The sequence below is a fragment of the Lepidothrix coronata genome, unplaced genomic scaffold, assembly GCF_001604755.1.
Source record: "Lepidothrix coronata isolate B3197 unplaced genomic scaffold, Lepidothrix_coronata-1.0 Scaffold8, whole genome shotgun sequence".
Taxonomy (NCBI): Eukaryota; Metazoa; Chordata; class Aves; order Passeriformes; family Pipridae; genus Lepidothrix; species Lepidothrix coronata.
Genome location: NW_016690188.1, coordinates 3,393,136 through 3,406,225, shown reverse-complemented (window position 1 = coordinate 3,406,225; position 13,090 = coordinate 3,393,136). Strand labels below are relative to the sequence as shown.

Here is a 13,090-nt window from a genome sequence, read left to right as displayed (position 1 = left end):
CAATGCCGTCTCCAAAATCCACCTGAATGAGGGATCTCTGGAGATCTCCCTGTAGTGACAGAGAAAGGATTGAAACAGGCTCTGCTTTACTTTTCAGAGACTGGATCAGTGAGGTGACCGAGACCAACTGCAGGATAGTAACAAGGTCTGATGTTACCAGAGGAAGGGTGGTCCCTTCATCAACTTGCTCGGTAGTCCAGTGGACAGAAAGTGGACCCCCCTTGAGGTTGACTCAGTTGCACTGTGAAGGAGGTGTCCTCCAAGGTGTGTGCTGTAGCCCTGCTTTCCCAATCATCAGGGGGACTGGAGGATCTGATTCCTTTCCCTGGGTTACACAGCCTACGCTGAACTCTCCACCAACCATGGCTGCTAAAGGTCCCTTTCATGTAAGATGCAATAACTTGTCTTACATTTAAACATCCTCACTCCTTTAGGAAGTCCCCCCAGTGGCTCCGCATGATGCTTACGCCGGCTATGCTCACACTTGCTGGCTATTGGTACGGAGCAGCTCGCTCCACAGCCTGGCTGAAGCAGCAGCCACTGCCTGGAATGCTGGAAAATTAATAGCTGAGGGAAGTTCATAAAATTGGCTGAAAGGACATTTCATTTACTTTGGTTTTGTTTCCTTTTCTTTTCTCTTTTTTTTCCCTCTTTTCCTTTGAGAGAGAAACAGTCCTCTGGATTCCCAACTGAAATGAAAGGTACCCACGTAAATGTCTGGGATCAGGGAGGTTTCCACATCAGAAAGAGATATGTGAGTGCATGAGACTATAGGAGGGAATTATAACAGAAGCTTTATATTCCTCATGTTCTCTCAGTCTTTTTATAGCTTGTGAAGGCAGAAATAGTGGAGCCTTGCATGAATGGAAAGCAGGAGGAGCAGAACTGTACCTGGGGATGGCAAGAGTGACAAATTTTCCCAGATAATCTCTTTGTATAGACTGAAACTGTAGTTGTTACACTGCCCTGGCACCCTACTGGAAGGTGTGTTGCTTTCAAATAGATGAGACAAAAATAACTGTGTTGCTCTGTTCAGGAGGATCACAGACTGAAGGTGTGGCAGGGGATATGGTCTTAAGTGCAGAGTCATGTCCTTTGTTGATCTTTATTATTTAAAAGATGTGCAGTTTCAAGCACGATGCAGTGCTTTGGGCACTTCTGCCTGTTTGACTGAGCCAAGAGAAGCCATCAAATGAGATATGCTTCCATAGCCAGAAGAGAACATACATGAGCTCCTCAGCTCTGAAACCCTTTCAGACAGGGACTATATTCTCTCATGTCCAGTGCTGGACTCAGACCAAATACAGAGATCTCTGAAGTACCCTTAGATGTTCTCCCAGTTCTCTAGGTCCATCATCACTAGGGTTTTAGTCATCATTTCTTACTAAAAAAAGAGATGATGCCTTTGAACAGTAAAACCATACTGCTGAGACAAAAGCTGCCCACATGGTTAAAACTGCATCACCATAGTGACCCTGCTGGCTTTATCATCTCTGATCATATCTGAGGTCATGTAGTTGAAGTCCGTTTCAGGCTATGGAATATTCCTCCACATATTTGAGGTACCAGAGGAAGATGAAAAGGATGACAGCATTTTAGAATAGCCTTATTTTGGCAAGTGTCAAAATCTGTGTTCTAATGAACTTTTTTTCTCTTGTCTTCATTTTGTCCACAGGCATGAAACCCATGGTGTCTACAGGTGCAGTCAGGAAAAGGAGCCATTTCTAAGGCATGCAAGATTTAGATTTCAATTTTTCTTTCAAATTCCCTGGGGAGAAAAAATGCTGACAGAAACAACCAAAAATCTAATCAGAGAAGAGCTTCAGCTGCTATTCCCTCAGTCTTTTTCATTTGCCTTGGCCTTTCTTGTTTTGTTTTAAAACTCTTTGAACTGGAAATACATTTTCCATTGAGTAAGATCCAGGCTATAACACTCCTCTGAAAATGCCACATTTTGAAAAGCTGACATTTAAAATTCTAGCTTAGGAAGTGGGAGAAAAAAGTCAGGAAAACAAAAAGACTGTGTTTTGATTTGTTCTTATGTTTTATCTGTGCCAGGTAAGAGCATAGGCAGAATAAGACAGGAAGAGAAGGCAGGTGAACCAAAATCAAAACATTTCCCATACAGCCCACATCTGATCTACATCAACCTCAGCTGTCTCTGCCTCCGGCAGCTCTCCAGAGCCACTTGCCAGTGGTTGTTTTTACCAAGAGTTCTGCTTTGCAAACAATTTGATGTATATATATATACATCCTGCAAAAACCTCTCCTGTTGCTTTTTCCAGCTTGTCCTTGTCATTTTACCAAGCTCCATACTATATGATAGGTTTTTCAGAAGCTTCTAGCTCAATTAAGGCAGACACAAAACCCCCTGCATTACTTCTGCAGCCACAGCCAAGCATTTGGATGCAACCAGCACTGAGCTATCTTTGGGCAGATTCTCTGGCCTTCATTGTGAGAGCTCTTTAATGCCAGTGCTCTTAGGCATGAAGGGAGAAATTTTCCAAACTGGTTGCTTATAATGATATCTCTGCATTCAGCTCTTGTATACTACTCACATGAAGCTAGCCAGTAAGCAATTACAATACCTGAAAAACTGAAAGTACTTTTAATGGATGTTTTTTACCTTGTACTAGGTGTATGCTATATGCACAAGCTTGGATACAACATGAAATACACTGCAATCTTGATAAAGGGCTTTTGTGCAGCCGAAGGCTTAAGCATATGCTGAACTTTAAGAACAAGGGCACTTCTTTTAGTCTAAAACAAGCCCTGAGAATTAAAAACCAGTTTCCCAAAGCCCCATATTATGCTCCTTACCTACCTATACAACATTTGTTGCTAAAATGTAAATCATAAATTTACTGGTTTTAAGGGATTTTCTCATTAAATGTCCAGAGGTTTTTCAAGCATACACAGAATATTCCCTTCTCCCTCCTTCCCATTCCTGCCTCCCAAGCCAAGTGCACGTTTTTCCTGTATCTTCACAAAAGAATAAAGCTCTAGAGTGTACTCAAGTCCTGAATGTTTCCAAAAAACTCTGTGAAGCTTCCTGCCTCAGTTTACATCAAGAAACACCCCATACAGTTAGCAACAATATTTTTGCATTTTGATTACTCTTATGCAGCTCTCAGACTTTTGGTGGGTGTCAGATGTGAGACCCACCTAGCAGGATCCTCTCTCAAACACTCCATCAGAATCTTGCCCAGAAAGTGTTGACTTCAAGTATTTACTATGAGGGTGGTTAAACAGCGGAACGAGTTGCCCAGATAGGTGTTAGATGCCCCATTCTTGCTAATAGTCAAGGTCAGGTTGGACAGGGCTCTGAGAAACCTCATCTGGTTGAAGATGTCCCTGCTCATTGCAGGGGTGCTGCACCATATGACCTTTAAAGGCCCCTTCCAACTCAAACTATTCTATGATTCTATTTGTATCTAAATGGAAGTATTAAAACAATGAATCAAACACAGTTCAAGGTTTTTAATTTTTTCTCCCGTTTCAGATTTCATTTTTAAGTCTTTCAATTATGCACTGACTTGTGTGTCTTCCACAGAGATGTTGACAATAGATTTAATTATCCTTTGCAGGAGACAGACACTGCTGCTGTTGGAGTGTTTTCATGGATTAATTTCATTGTGCTTTCCTTAGATTAACCCCTTTCCCTCTCTGGAATTTTCTTGTCACCAAAAGAAATCATCCATCAAAGATATTTTCACTGGAACTGAATATCTACATACGGAATATCTTTAGTCTAGGTCTGTTTAAAGCACATTCCTAATTTTAAACAGATACTCAAATACGACTTGATTAAGTACTGAAAAACATGCTTTCCTGTGTAAATCCCTGCTTTTAGAGTTATGCTCTTAATTTTTCAAATCAGAAACTGAATAGTAAGGAGTTGCTTATCAGAGCAAATAGGTTGATACTTTTCGCATGTACTTCTTTTTCAACAGCAAACAGTTAAGTGTACTGATCACATCATTCATCCTGACTGCCAGTTGTGACAGCCCAACTTAGTTATGAGCTATTTCTACAGGAGTAGATCTTCCATGCCCCAAAGGAATCAATAGGTACAGCCCTTCAGGACTATGCAGAATAATTCAACTTGTGTGACTGGAAGTGCATTACAAGACTGTAGTGCTGTGTGTCATCATGAAGGCGAGGTCTGCTTTCATACATATTCATGGAATTTCAACAGTGAATTTAAAAATGTGCGAAAGGCTCTGATTTCTCCCAACCAGCTTGTCATCATCAGCAACACAGAAAATGCAATTATAATTCAGATGACAGTGGTATGGGGGAGGTTATATACTGGTCTTTCATCTGTGTGTTATTACAGGAGTGTAGTGTTGTTAATAAGATAAACAGTCATGATTCAGCATGTGCATTGAAATTTAGGATGAAGGTTTCATATTTCTGTAATCATTACTAACAAACTTGTGATATCAAAAGAGGGAACATGGTAGGACACCACAAAAAATACAGACTATTCTTTTAATAGCTTTGCATCTTTACGTGGAGTACATCAACAATCAAAACAATCCTAATGCTAAACTCATCTCCAAAAGCTTCATCAGTTGAATACTGAATTGCACTGAACAACAGTGCTGAGGTGGGAAATGATAAAGGTATTTTCCCCCCCAGTAGTATCCCCAAGCTCACTAAATGTACCTGAGACACAACGTACTTTGTACAGCCATGTATTAACACTGTCATTACAGAAAGACATAACTGTCTTCAGGAAATTGGGGGCTTCATTTGTATATTTGCATGGTAAGAGAGAGTTCTCTGGCCTTATGTTCATAAATAAAGTACATACATTCAGTACATAAATAAAAGGCACAGGGAGGGGATGAGGGAGAAAGCAAAGCTCTATTTTCAAATGAGGGAATAAAAAAGTGAAAAGTTTAAGTTTCTTACTCAAGGTCATGCAGAAGGAGCTCAGAGTGCAGTTCAGGAATGAGTTCAGATTGCCTGAATTCTAGCCCATGGCCTGAAGTGTAGGAACAAATGAGCTTTCCTTGCATGTTAGTCTAATCCAAACATCATATAGCAGCAGCAAGCAGTTAAAAGCAAGCTAAAATCTACTCTCAGTGGAGTGACTTTGTCAAGTGAGAACTGAGGGAGACCTGGAATGTCAAAGACTTCTGGCTGTCATTTTATCAAGATAAAAAATAAATTAGAGGAGGCAGTTTCTCTGTGAATTATCTGTAATGAAACAGCCAAAGCCCTGAACCTTCCTGCCCTGAATGTCTTTACCATCCATTTCCTCAGCAAAGATGTATGAGCAATCAGATGAAACAAGTTTGAAAGCCATTGTGTTGAACAGTGTTGTTCTGCAGGCTGCAGCTTTCGATGTCTCTGCTGAAGCAGTACAGCAAGCACTAGTGTCTGATGTTCATACAAATAACTCTAACATACAAATAACAATTGTGTTTGTGACAGGCAAGAGACCTACATGACCATGTGATGAGAAAGGCACACAGAAACAACACCCACTTAATAAAATTCCTCTATTTTCTATAACAGAGAAGCAAAATCTGTCAAGGACATGAAGTCAAATAACTTCAGTAGGAAAAGTGGCTTTGTAACTTTGGGGTTTTTTTGGTTTCTCTTCTTGCTGTCCAAGGATTCAGGTTGTTTAGGCTGAGAAGCAACTCTGTTGTTGAATGCTGCAGTGTGATAGGCACCAATCCTGAGTCAGTGCAAGTAGCACAGGCCAGGGTAAAGTATTAACCTTTAAACTGGCAGCATTTTGAGGTGGTGAAAAATTTTCTTTTGAGCACAGATAGTTTTCTCCTGTGCTGACAATGAATGACAAAAATGCTGGTGTTATTCTTCTTATCTCAGTGGAAATTTAAGAGCATAATTACCAGCTTGTATTACTTTGTACAATGGAGCATATGCTAATTAGGAAAGGAAATATTGAAGTTTCCTCGCTGTTGTCACCCAGTAAGAATATCATGATGATTATACATAGATTAATCAGAGAATTGTCTTGGAAAAACCTTTCCAATAATGGGACTATAGATATTAAGTGCAAGGTGACCTTATGAACAGTTTTTAGGAAATCATATAAAAATCCTAAAGCTAACAGGAAAGTTAGATCACTTTGGAAAGCATTCTTATATTAAGATCATTGTAATATGAGATGTTAGTTGTTTTGCTTTTAATGACATTTATATGATGCCAGATATACATGCTTTACAGGAAAATTTCATGACAGTCAGGGTTAGAGAAACAGCCAGAATCCCAGCATCCAGAAATCAGCACTGCTCTATGTTCTGGCTTTGGTGCCTGCCCCATCTCCTCTCACACAGACTTCAGTGATTATTTTCCTTTCATGTCTTCTTCAATAGCAGAACATTTCTGAAAGCCTTGTCCTTGTTTCTCTTCAGGCATCTTTTACTGACATTGTGTTTTTGTCAGAATGCACAGCCACGGCCCTCAGCATCACCACAGGCACAAACAGGCTCTACAAGAGACTGCTGCGTTGTGGTTCCTGCCCCTGAATCCCACATCTGGGTAAAAACATCATTTTTTTGCTGCTGCCATTTGCCTCTTCCTACCCGCTTAGTAATCCGCCCCACTACAGAGATGCAGTGACTTTTCAGGCCCTCCAGTGAGCCTGCCTTGCAGTTCATTCTTCTCTTCAAACCCAGGTGGATTCTCAGATGAAGCAGAAAGCCCTAGAAAGATATCAGGAGTACAAATCTCAAACAAACTATTGTACCTTGCCTCACCAGCTTCTCTTTTTTTATCATTTTCCTGAAGATCAAGTGGAACAGGGACATGAAAAAAGAGAGCCAGAAGGCTGCAGATTAAGGTACAGCTCTGCAGCTCTGAAGTCTTCAAAAAAACTCTCTCAGAGGGATACAGGAGACATCAAGATACAAAGGGACTACAATATAAGGAAAGACCATTATTTTTTCACACCCTAAAAGATATCAGCTGTGGCTCACACTAAAAGAAGAGTCCTTAATAGATTGTAGTACTTTGAAATATTGACCACCACTCCAGGGGGAAGGGTTGGATAGGACACACTTTTTTCATATGCCATTGGGGAAAAAATGTGCAAGGTGACATATCCACCCTTTTTAAACCTGCCTAATGCCTTCCCTTCAGCAAAAATGGAGTGGCATAGATTTTGTGGATACTGAACATCCTGGATTGTACCATCCTGTATATCTGTGCAAGACAGAACTAAATAGAAATTGGCAAATTCTTGTTTTCTGATACCTGTGCCTTGAATGCAAGGAAAAGAAACTTGCCTTTGAGAAGTGGGGTTGGACAAAACAGTCTCCAGAAATCCCTTTCAACCTCAATTATCCTCTGAAATCAATATCCATTCTGTAAAAGGATGGATATTCTCTTGATGGGCTGTTTAACTTTTTCAGTGAGTTGTGTGATTTTTATTACTGAAACAGTTAATTTGGTAAATGTTTTAGTCTATATACAATTATGTTGCTATAACTACATTTTATTCTCCTATAATTTGCATATAGCTGGGCAAATATTCTTCTTTGCTGAATATTTCTTTTGTTGCAACATCCACCTGAAGTCATTGCCAGATTGGGTAAAATTCACCCAAAGGTTCTGCTGGTTGCTCTGCTAACTCTTTATGTTGACAAATCTAGAAGCAGGAGGTCAAGATTCATCTAACAGGGAGAGTAATCTGAAAGGCTGGAGGTTGATCAATACTGTTTCAAGGCTCAGAGTGATTCCCAGCCTCTTCCTTATCATATAAACTGAAAGAAGAGCTCCCTTTAGATCGCCTGGGAAGCTGACACTCATCAAAACTTACTGTGTGTACTCCTTGACACACACTATGAGAAAGAAACCATCTCATACCGAGAAGGTGCTGCTTCCAGATCTGGTGAATACTGAAGCAGGGCTATCAAAAAAGATCAGAAAGAACAGAAAAGACAGAACAAATCACAGCAGGTCCCTGTATGACAGAGCAGTTCAGGGTATTCTTATATGGTATGTGAGCTTTAACACTCACAGCAGAAAGTGCAGGACATTTGTCCTGAGTTTCCCACACTGTGGGTGATTGTCTCTCCCTCTGACTACTGGCATAATTCTTTGAGAGTTTTGTGACTGACTACTCAAATTATCCATCTTCTTTTCCCAGTCTGTTTTAAAACTTAGCTGAGAGTAGAAAGCTAATGCAATGGACAGGTTTTTTATTTTTTTTTCCCTTAAAGCCTGGAGACTTTGCCTCTTGCTTTGGACTTTTTCTTCTTCATCTTTAAATGTAGAAATCAATAATTTAACCAGCTGAAATTATATGTTCACACTGTCATTATAGCATCTACAATAGCAATGTTGTATGACTGACAGTATGGACATAAAGTGACCATATTTTGGAGAAAATAAACATTCAGGTCAAACAACTGCTTCAGGTTAAATATGATTTATCATGTGCTATTGCCTTTACAAGTCAGGACACCTGTTTGCTGGGGAAAGCATCAATAAAAGAGACATAACAAAAATCATTTCTCTTTCCTTGCAGATGGCATTTACTATGGAGAGAGTCAGAAGTAATTTCCATAAATGCTCTAAGCTATAAAGGGATGTACATTGTGCCTGGTGTTAGAGCTTACCTGGTTTAGGATTTATTGTCCAGTTACAGAGGAAAACGGGTAGAAGTTTAAAGAATTGATCTGGATTAGGTAAAAAGAGAAAACTGTTTCTTTGTGAATGTTCTTACTTTTGTGTCTACAATTAAACATAGATAAAGAAGTGCTGAGAAGGAAAAACAGGCAAAAAGATTTAAGTATTTTTTTCTATGGATTCAGAAATGGAGGGAGCAGAACAATGAAACACCAAGTTAAGTTACAGATGTAGCAAAAATACAGATGAGAGTCTGAATAAGCTTCACATTAGCAACGAATTTCAGACTTAATCCTCCTGATGACATATTGAGATTTCACCCATAAATGCCTAAACAATATGTACCAGCTTGTGTGATGGGACACATCTGCACGTGTACTCTTAGCCATCTTTGGATGAAAGTCAGTGGCAAGTAAAAATGGAAATTCAGTTTCAAAAACAGCAGGAAGCCAAAAGCATAGTTAAGAGTGGGGATCAGAATTCAAAACTGCACTCTTCAGTTCTACTGTGAAATTCCCAAATTAAACCAGTTCCCAGTTTTTATCAACTTCTCCCAGCTATTACCCTATGCACCACAGTACTCCAAACAGCCTCTCCATACACCATCCATGACACTTTAGAGCAAACTCCACCCAGCTACATCATGGGGCTGACTGACTTTATACCACCCTCTCCTGGTTCACCTCCTTGCAAACTTTGTCTGCGGTGAATCACACTCAAATACACCCACGGGGCTTGGAATGCAATGTAAAACAGAGCCTACCTCTTCCAGCTGCACCAGGAAAGTGACATTGTGGCCTTGTTCAGCTGTCAGTCTGCCATCAGATGTGATTATGCGGAGGCCCTGGGGGGGTTTGCCGGGGCATTGCTGTGGTTTTGCCGTGTACCGTTCCCGCACACCGTCCGTGCAGTTATTGGAAACAACCTTCCGGTATCTGAAAAGGGATAGCGAAATGGGTGGAAGATGCTGACAAAGAGCATAACAGGGCTAAATGGGAACAGGTTTCTTTAGGCTAAGGATTGGAAGAACATGGATTCCCAAATACATTTTAGCACTTGCCTCAGCCAAGTATTCCTCATGTGCCTAAAATACAAGTAGTTAATGCTGTTGTTAATGGCACGCCATAATTTCCTGCATAGCATGTCTTGATACAATATATTTATAAATTGCCTAAATTATAAAGTTATATCATCTGTTACATGTTAAATAACTATAAAGTTATAAATAAATTATATACATATACAGTATGGAATTGTATTCCATTACTACACTGTTAGGCAAAGTTTAACAACTTTTCTCACATGCTCTCCACTTCCTATTGAAAGGCAAGTGTCTCTAAAGATGTAAGCCTTGAGAGTTGGAAAATAAGAGAGTTGAAGCAAAAAGCAAATTCTGCCTGACTTTGAGTGTACAAAACCCCCAAACACATCTTAGGTTGCTTTGTCTGCTTTAATCACTTGCACCATAAATGAAGTCTGTCAGTATCTTAACTTAAACTACATCTTCCACTGACTCCCAAGAGAGCCAAAGAACAATCAGCATTCAGGCTAGCTGCCCATCTATTACTTTAGTTCACATATAAATCAGTTTCATCTCTTTCCACTAATTTATTTTCCATTTTTTCTGCCTCACCTGATCTCACATGATTTTAAGAGGAGACTTTTCTGAGACTAATGATTTGGTCTTTGCCTTATGGTTTTGCCCCCAAGTTTCTTTAAGGCATTATCTTCCAGAGAAAAGTCTGGAACATACAGGAGGGAAGAAGAGGTTCCAAGGGCTTCAGCCAGCTTTGAGACACCTATAGTAAATGTAGCTATAGTTGTAATTGGGTTAAGTCCATATGAGTGCTTTAGCTAAATAAAGTCTGGTGTGCCACTTACCCAGTGCTGTTGAGATAACTCTGTCCAAGGCTGCAGTCCTTTGACAAGGAAGATGGGTTATACCAAAATGCTGGTAAACACTGGCCATTGCTGTGACGTTCATATCCATAATCACTGTTTTAACATTAAAAGAAACCATAACATAAAAACCCAAAAGAACAAATACAGGTATTAGCTCATGCCCTCTACTATTAATAAAAGTTTTGAATTTTCCTCCCTCTGTTTACTAGGGTTTCTGATTTTTAATACTGATAGAACAGATTGTTTATTTCACTTCAGCTTTTTTTATTGGGGGAGTTACCTTGCATATATCCCAATATAAACAAGCAGAACCAGACCAGGTAGTTTATGAGCTATTGCATCAGGTGTTCTCTTTCCACAGACTAATAGGGCTTCTCAGGATCAACTCTAGGCTCAAATATAATAAAAACTAGAGATCTAAGCCAAGTTAAATCACCATTGCCTCAATCATATCTTAGAAAACTGAAGTGCTAAAAAGCTAATTGTATTTGGAAATTATATTAAATAGAATGTAGAGGAAAATTTACACCACTGAGAGAGATCTCACCTGAAGGCATTAAAAGAGAATTTGGTAATGGAAAAGAAGGCTGTGATCTTCCATTCTATTTTTGTTTGGAAGAGGAAATGTTACCAAAAATCATGTGTTAGAAACAATTAATCAAACTGTGATCTTTTCACACAGTTTGGGTTTAGCTATGAATAAATTTGCTTTGTTTTCACTAAACAAAATTTCAAATTGTTTCTGACTCCAGGTAAACAAAGGTTCTATAAAAATTGTTATTTTTATAGAATAAACAAACAAACCCCCTCTTTAATCAGTATTCCATCCACATGTGGTGTTACTTTCCAGCCATTGAGTAATGAGGACTACTTGGTTGGATAAGCACTCTTATTCCTTTTACTAAGCTTTCTCCATAGTCCATAATGGAGAAGTTAATGGAATTTCATTTCTGGAAACTGCTATAGAGAGTCCACCAACTCCATTCCAATATTCCAGTTGTAACATAATCCTTGATCTCAAAATGGCACTTATTTGCAAAGCACTTTTTAAAATTATTATCTTTAATATCTTGGTATCAAGTAGCCTGATATTCTTTTTACTTCTGCCTCAACTTTTCCTTCTGAATTGAGAAAAAAAATGTTTTGAGGCAATCTTAAAAAGGAGAAATTAGAAAGATGACATTAAGCAAAAGAAAATTAAAGCTGCATATCACTTGGGAAAACTCCTACACATCTATTAGGCTGCATGACTGCTCCAAAGGAACATTTTGGCAGCTGTGGTGCTTGGGATATCTACAACAAGTAATTGAGAATATACTCTAGGAAACAGCAATGAAGTAGATGACCTAAATGGTCTTTCCCTCATTTTTTTTTGACTGAGTTTTCACCAATCTATTTACTCAGATGCTAGTGACTGAATGTTGCTTAATTGCTTTGGAAGCATCAGCCAGCCTGTTCTCCCACTGCCATGTGCTTCTATAATCATCCTTGTTGGAATAAGAACACTATAGCTGCAGAATACACTTTGTAATGAAGAATAACACCATTCTGATTTGCTTAGAGAAAACAAATATTTACATACAAGTGGGACTATTTTATTTTTGTAATTCATTTGTAAACACTCTGCAGCACTGTATTCCTAAGTTATCATGTGTGACTCTAATTAAAAAGCTGTAAGACTGTACACACACAATATTCTGTAATCAGTTAAGTGAAAACAAAACAAACTAATACAGTGAAATCTGCCTCAGAGGGGATCAGTACTCACAGCCTAATTTAATGCAGTAGTCTGAGATTTCTTACTTTACATGCATCTAGATTCAAGCTACAATTTTTGTTCATAATACTACCTGAACATCTGGGCAAGCTAAGCTTGACTTAACTAGTTTTGACTGTACTTAGATCATATTTCTCAAAGTCAAGAGAAAGAAACCATAGGATTTTCCACAGCAGAAACAGTTATAAGCACAGAAGTTTCAGTGTTGTTTTCAGGCTTGCAAATCATCTGGCTCATTAAGGCCCTACAGAAATATCATCCCAGTAAATGACATGAATTTCTATTCCATATCCCTCTACAGATGCAGCAGCTGCCTGTTCACCTCCGCAGTCTTGGAATCTAATGAATTCCTTGGCTACAGGCTGGTGCATGCAGAACACTGATGCTGACAACAAATTGCTGCCTACAATTTGGCACAACAGGCTTTGTAGCAATCAACAAGCATTAGCATCAATTGGATTGCCATAGCAAGAGCCAGTACAGCAAAATCTGGAGATGGGGAAGGCATCAGCCTCAGACTGCAATCAGCTAGCCGAGTCATTGCCTGGTAACTGGGAATTGGAATTTGCATATATTGATATTTTGTGCCTGCATGAAGAGAACTCAGGTGACATAGATAATGTACCTATCAAAAAGGAGTGGAGCATTTGCCATCAGGGATTGCTTTATCAGTATGAAGCAACCTATCTTGTGGTTCTCACTGATTATGGTTTTACCTTGGCCAATTTCACTGGTTTAAACTGGAATCCTATTGGTCTTAGTCAAGTAAAATTGCAAGTTCTTCTCTGTAATTAG

General features: G+C 39.2%; 1 protein-coding gene across 1 annotated transcript in view; it reads right to left on the bottom strand.

The window, feature by feature from the left end:
• SORCS1 (sortilin related VPS10 domain containing receptor 1) overlaps positions 1-13,090 on the bottom strand; it is a 270,695-nt gene that overhangs the window by 27,796 nt on the left and 229,809 nt on the right. Inside the window, exons 17-19 of the mRNA XM_017804167.1 lie at positions 10,498-10,611; positions 9,380-9,551; positions 2-49 (exon numbers count right to left, since the gene is read on the bottom strand). Coding sequence (XP_017659656.1) covers positions 2-49; positions 9,380-9,551; positions 10,498-10,611 — 334 coding nt within the window. The remainder of the gene's footprint in view (position 1; positions 50-9,379; positions 9,552-10,497; positions 10,612-13,090) is intronic.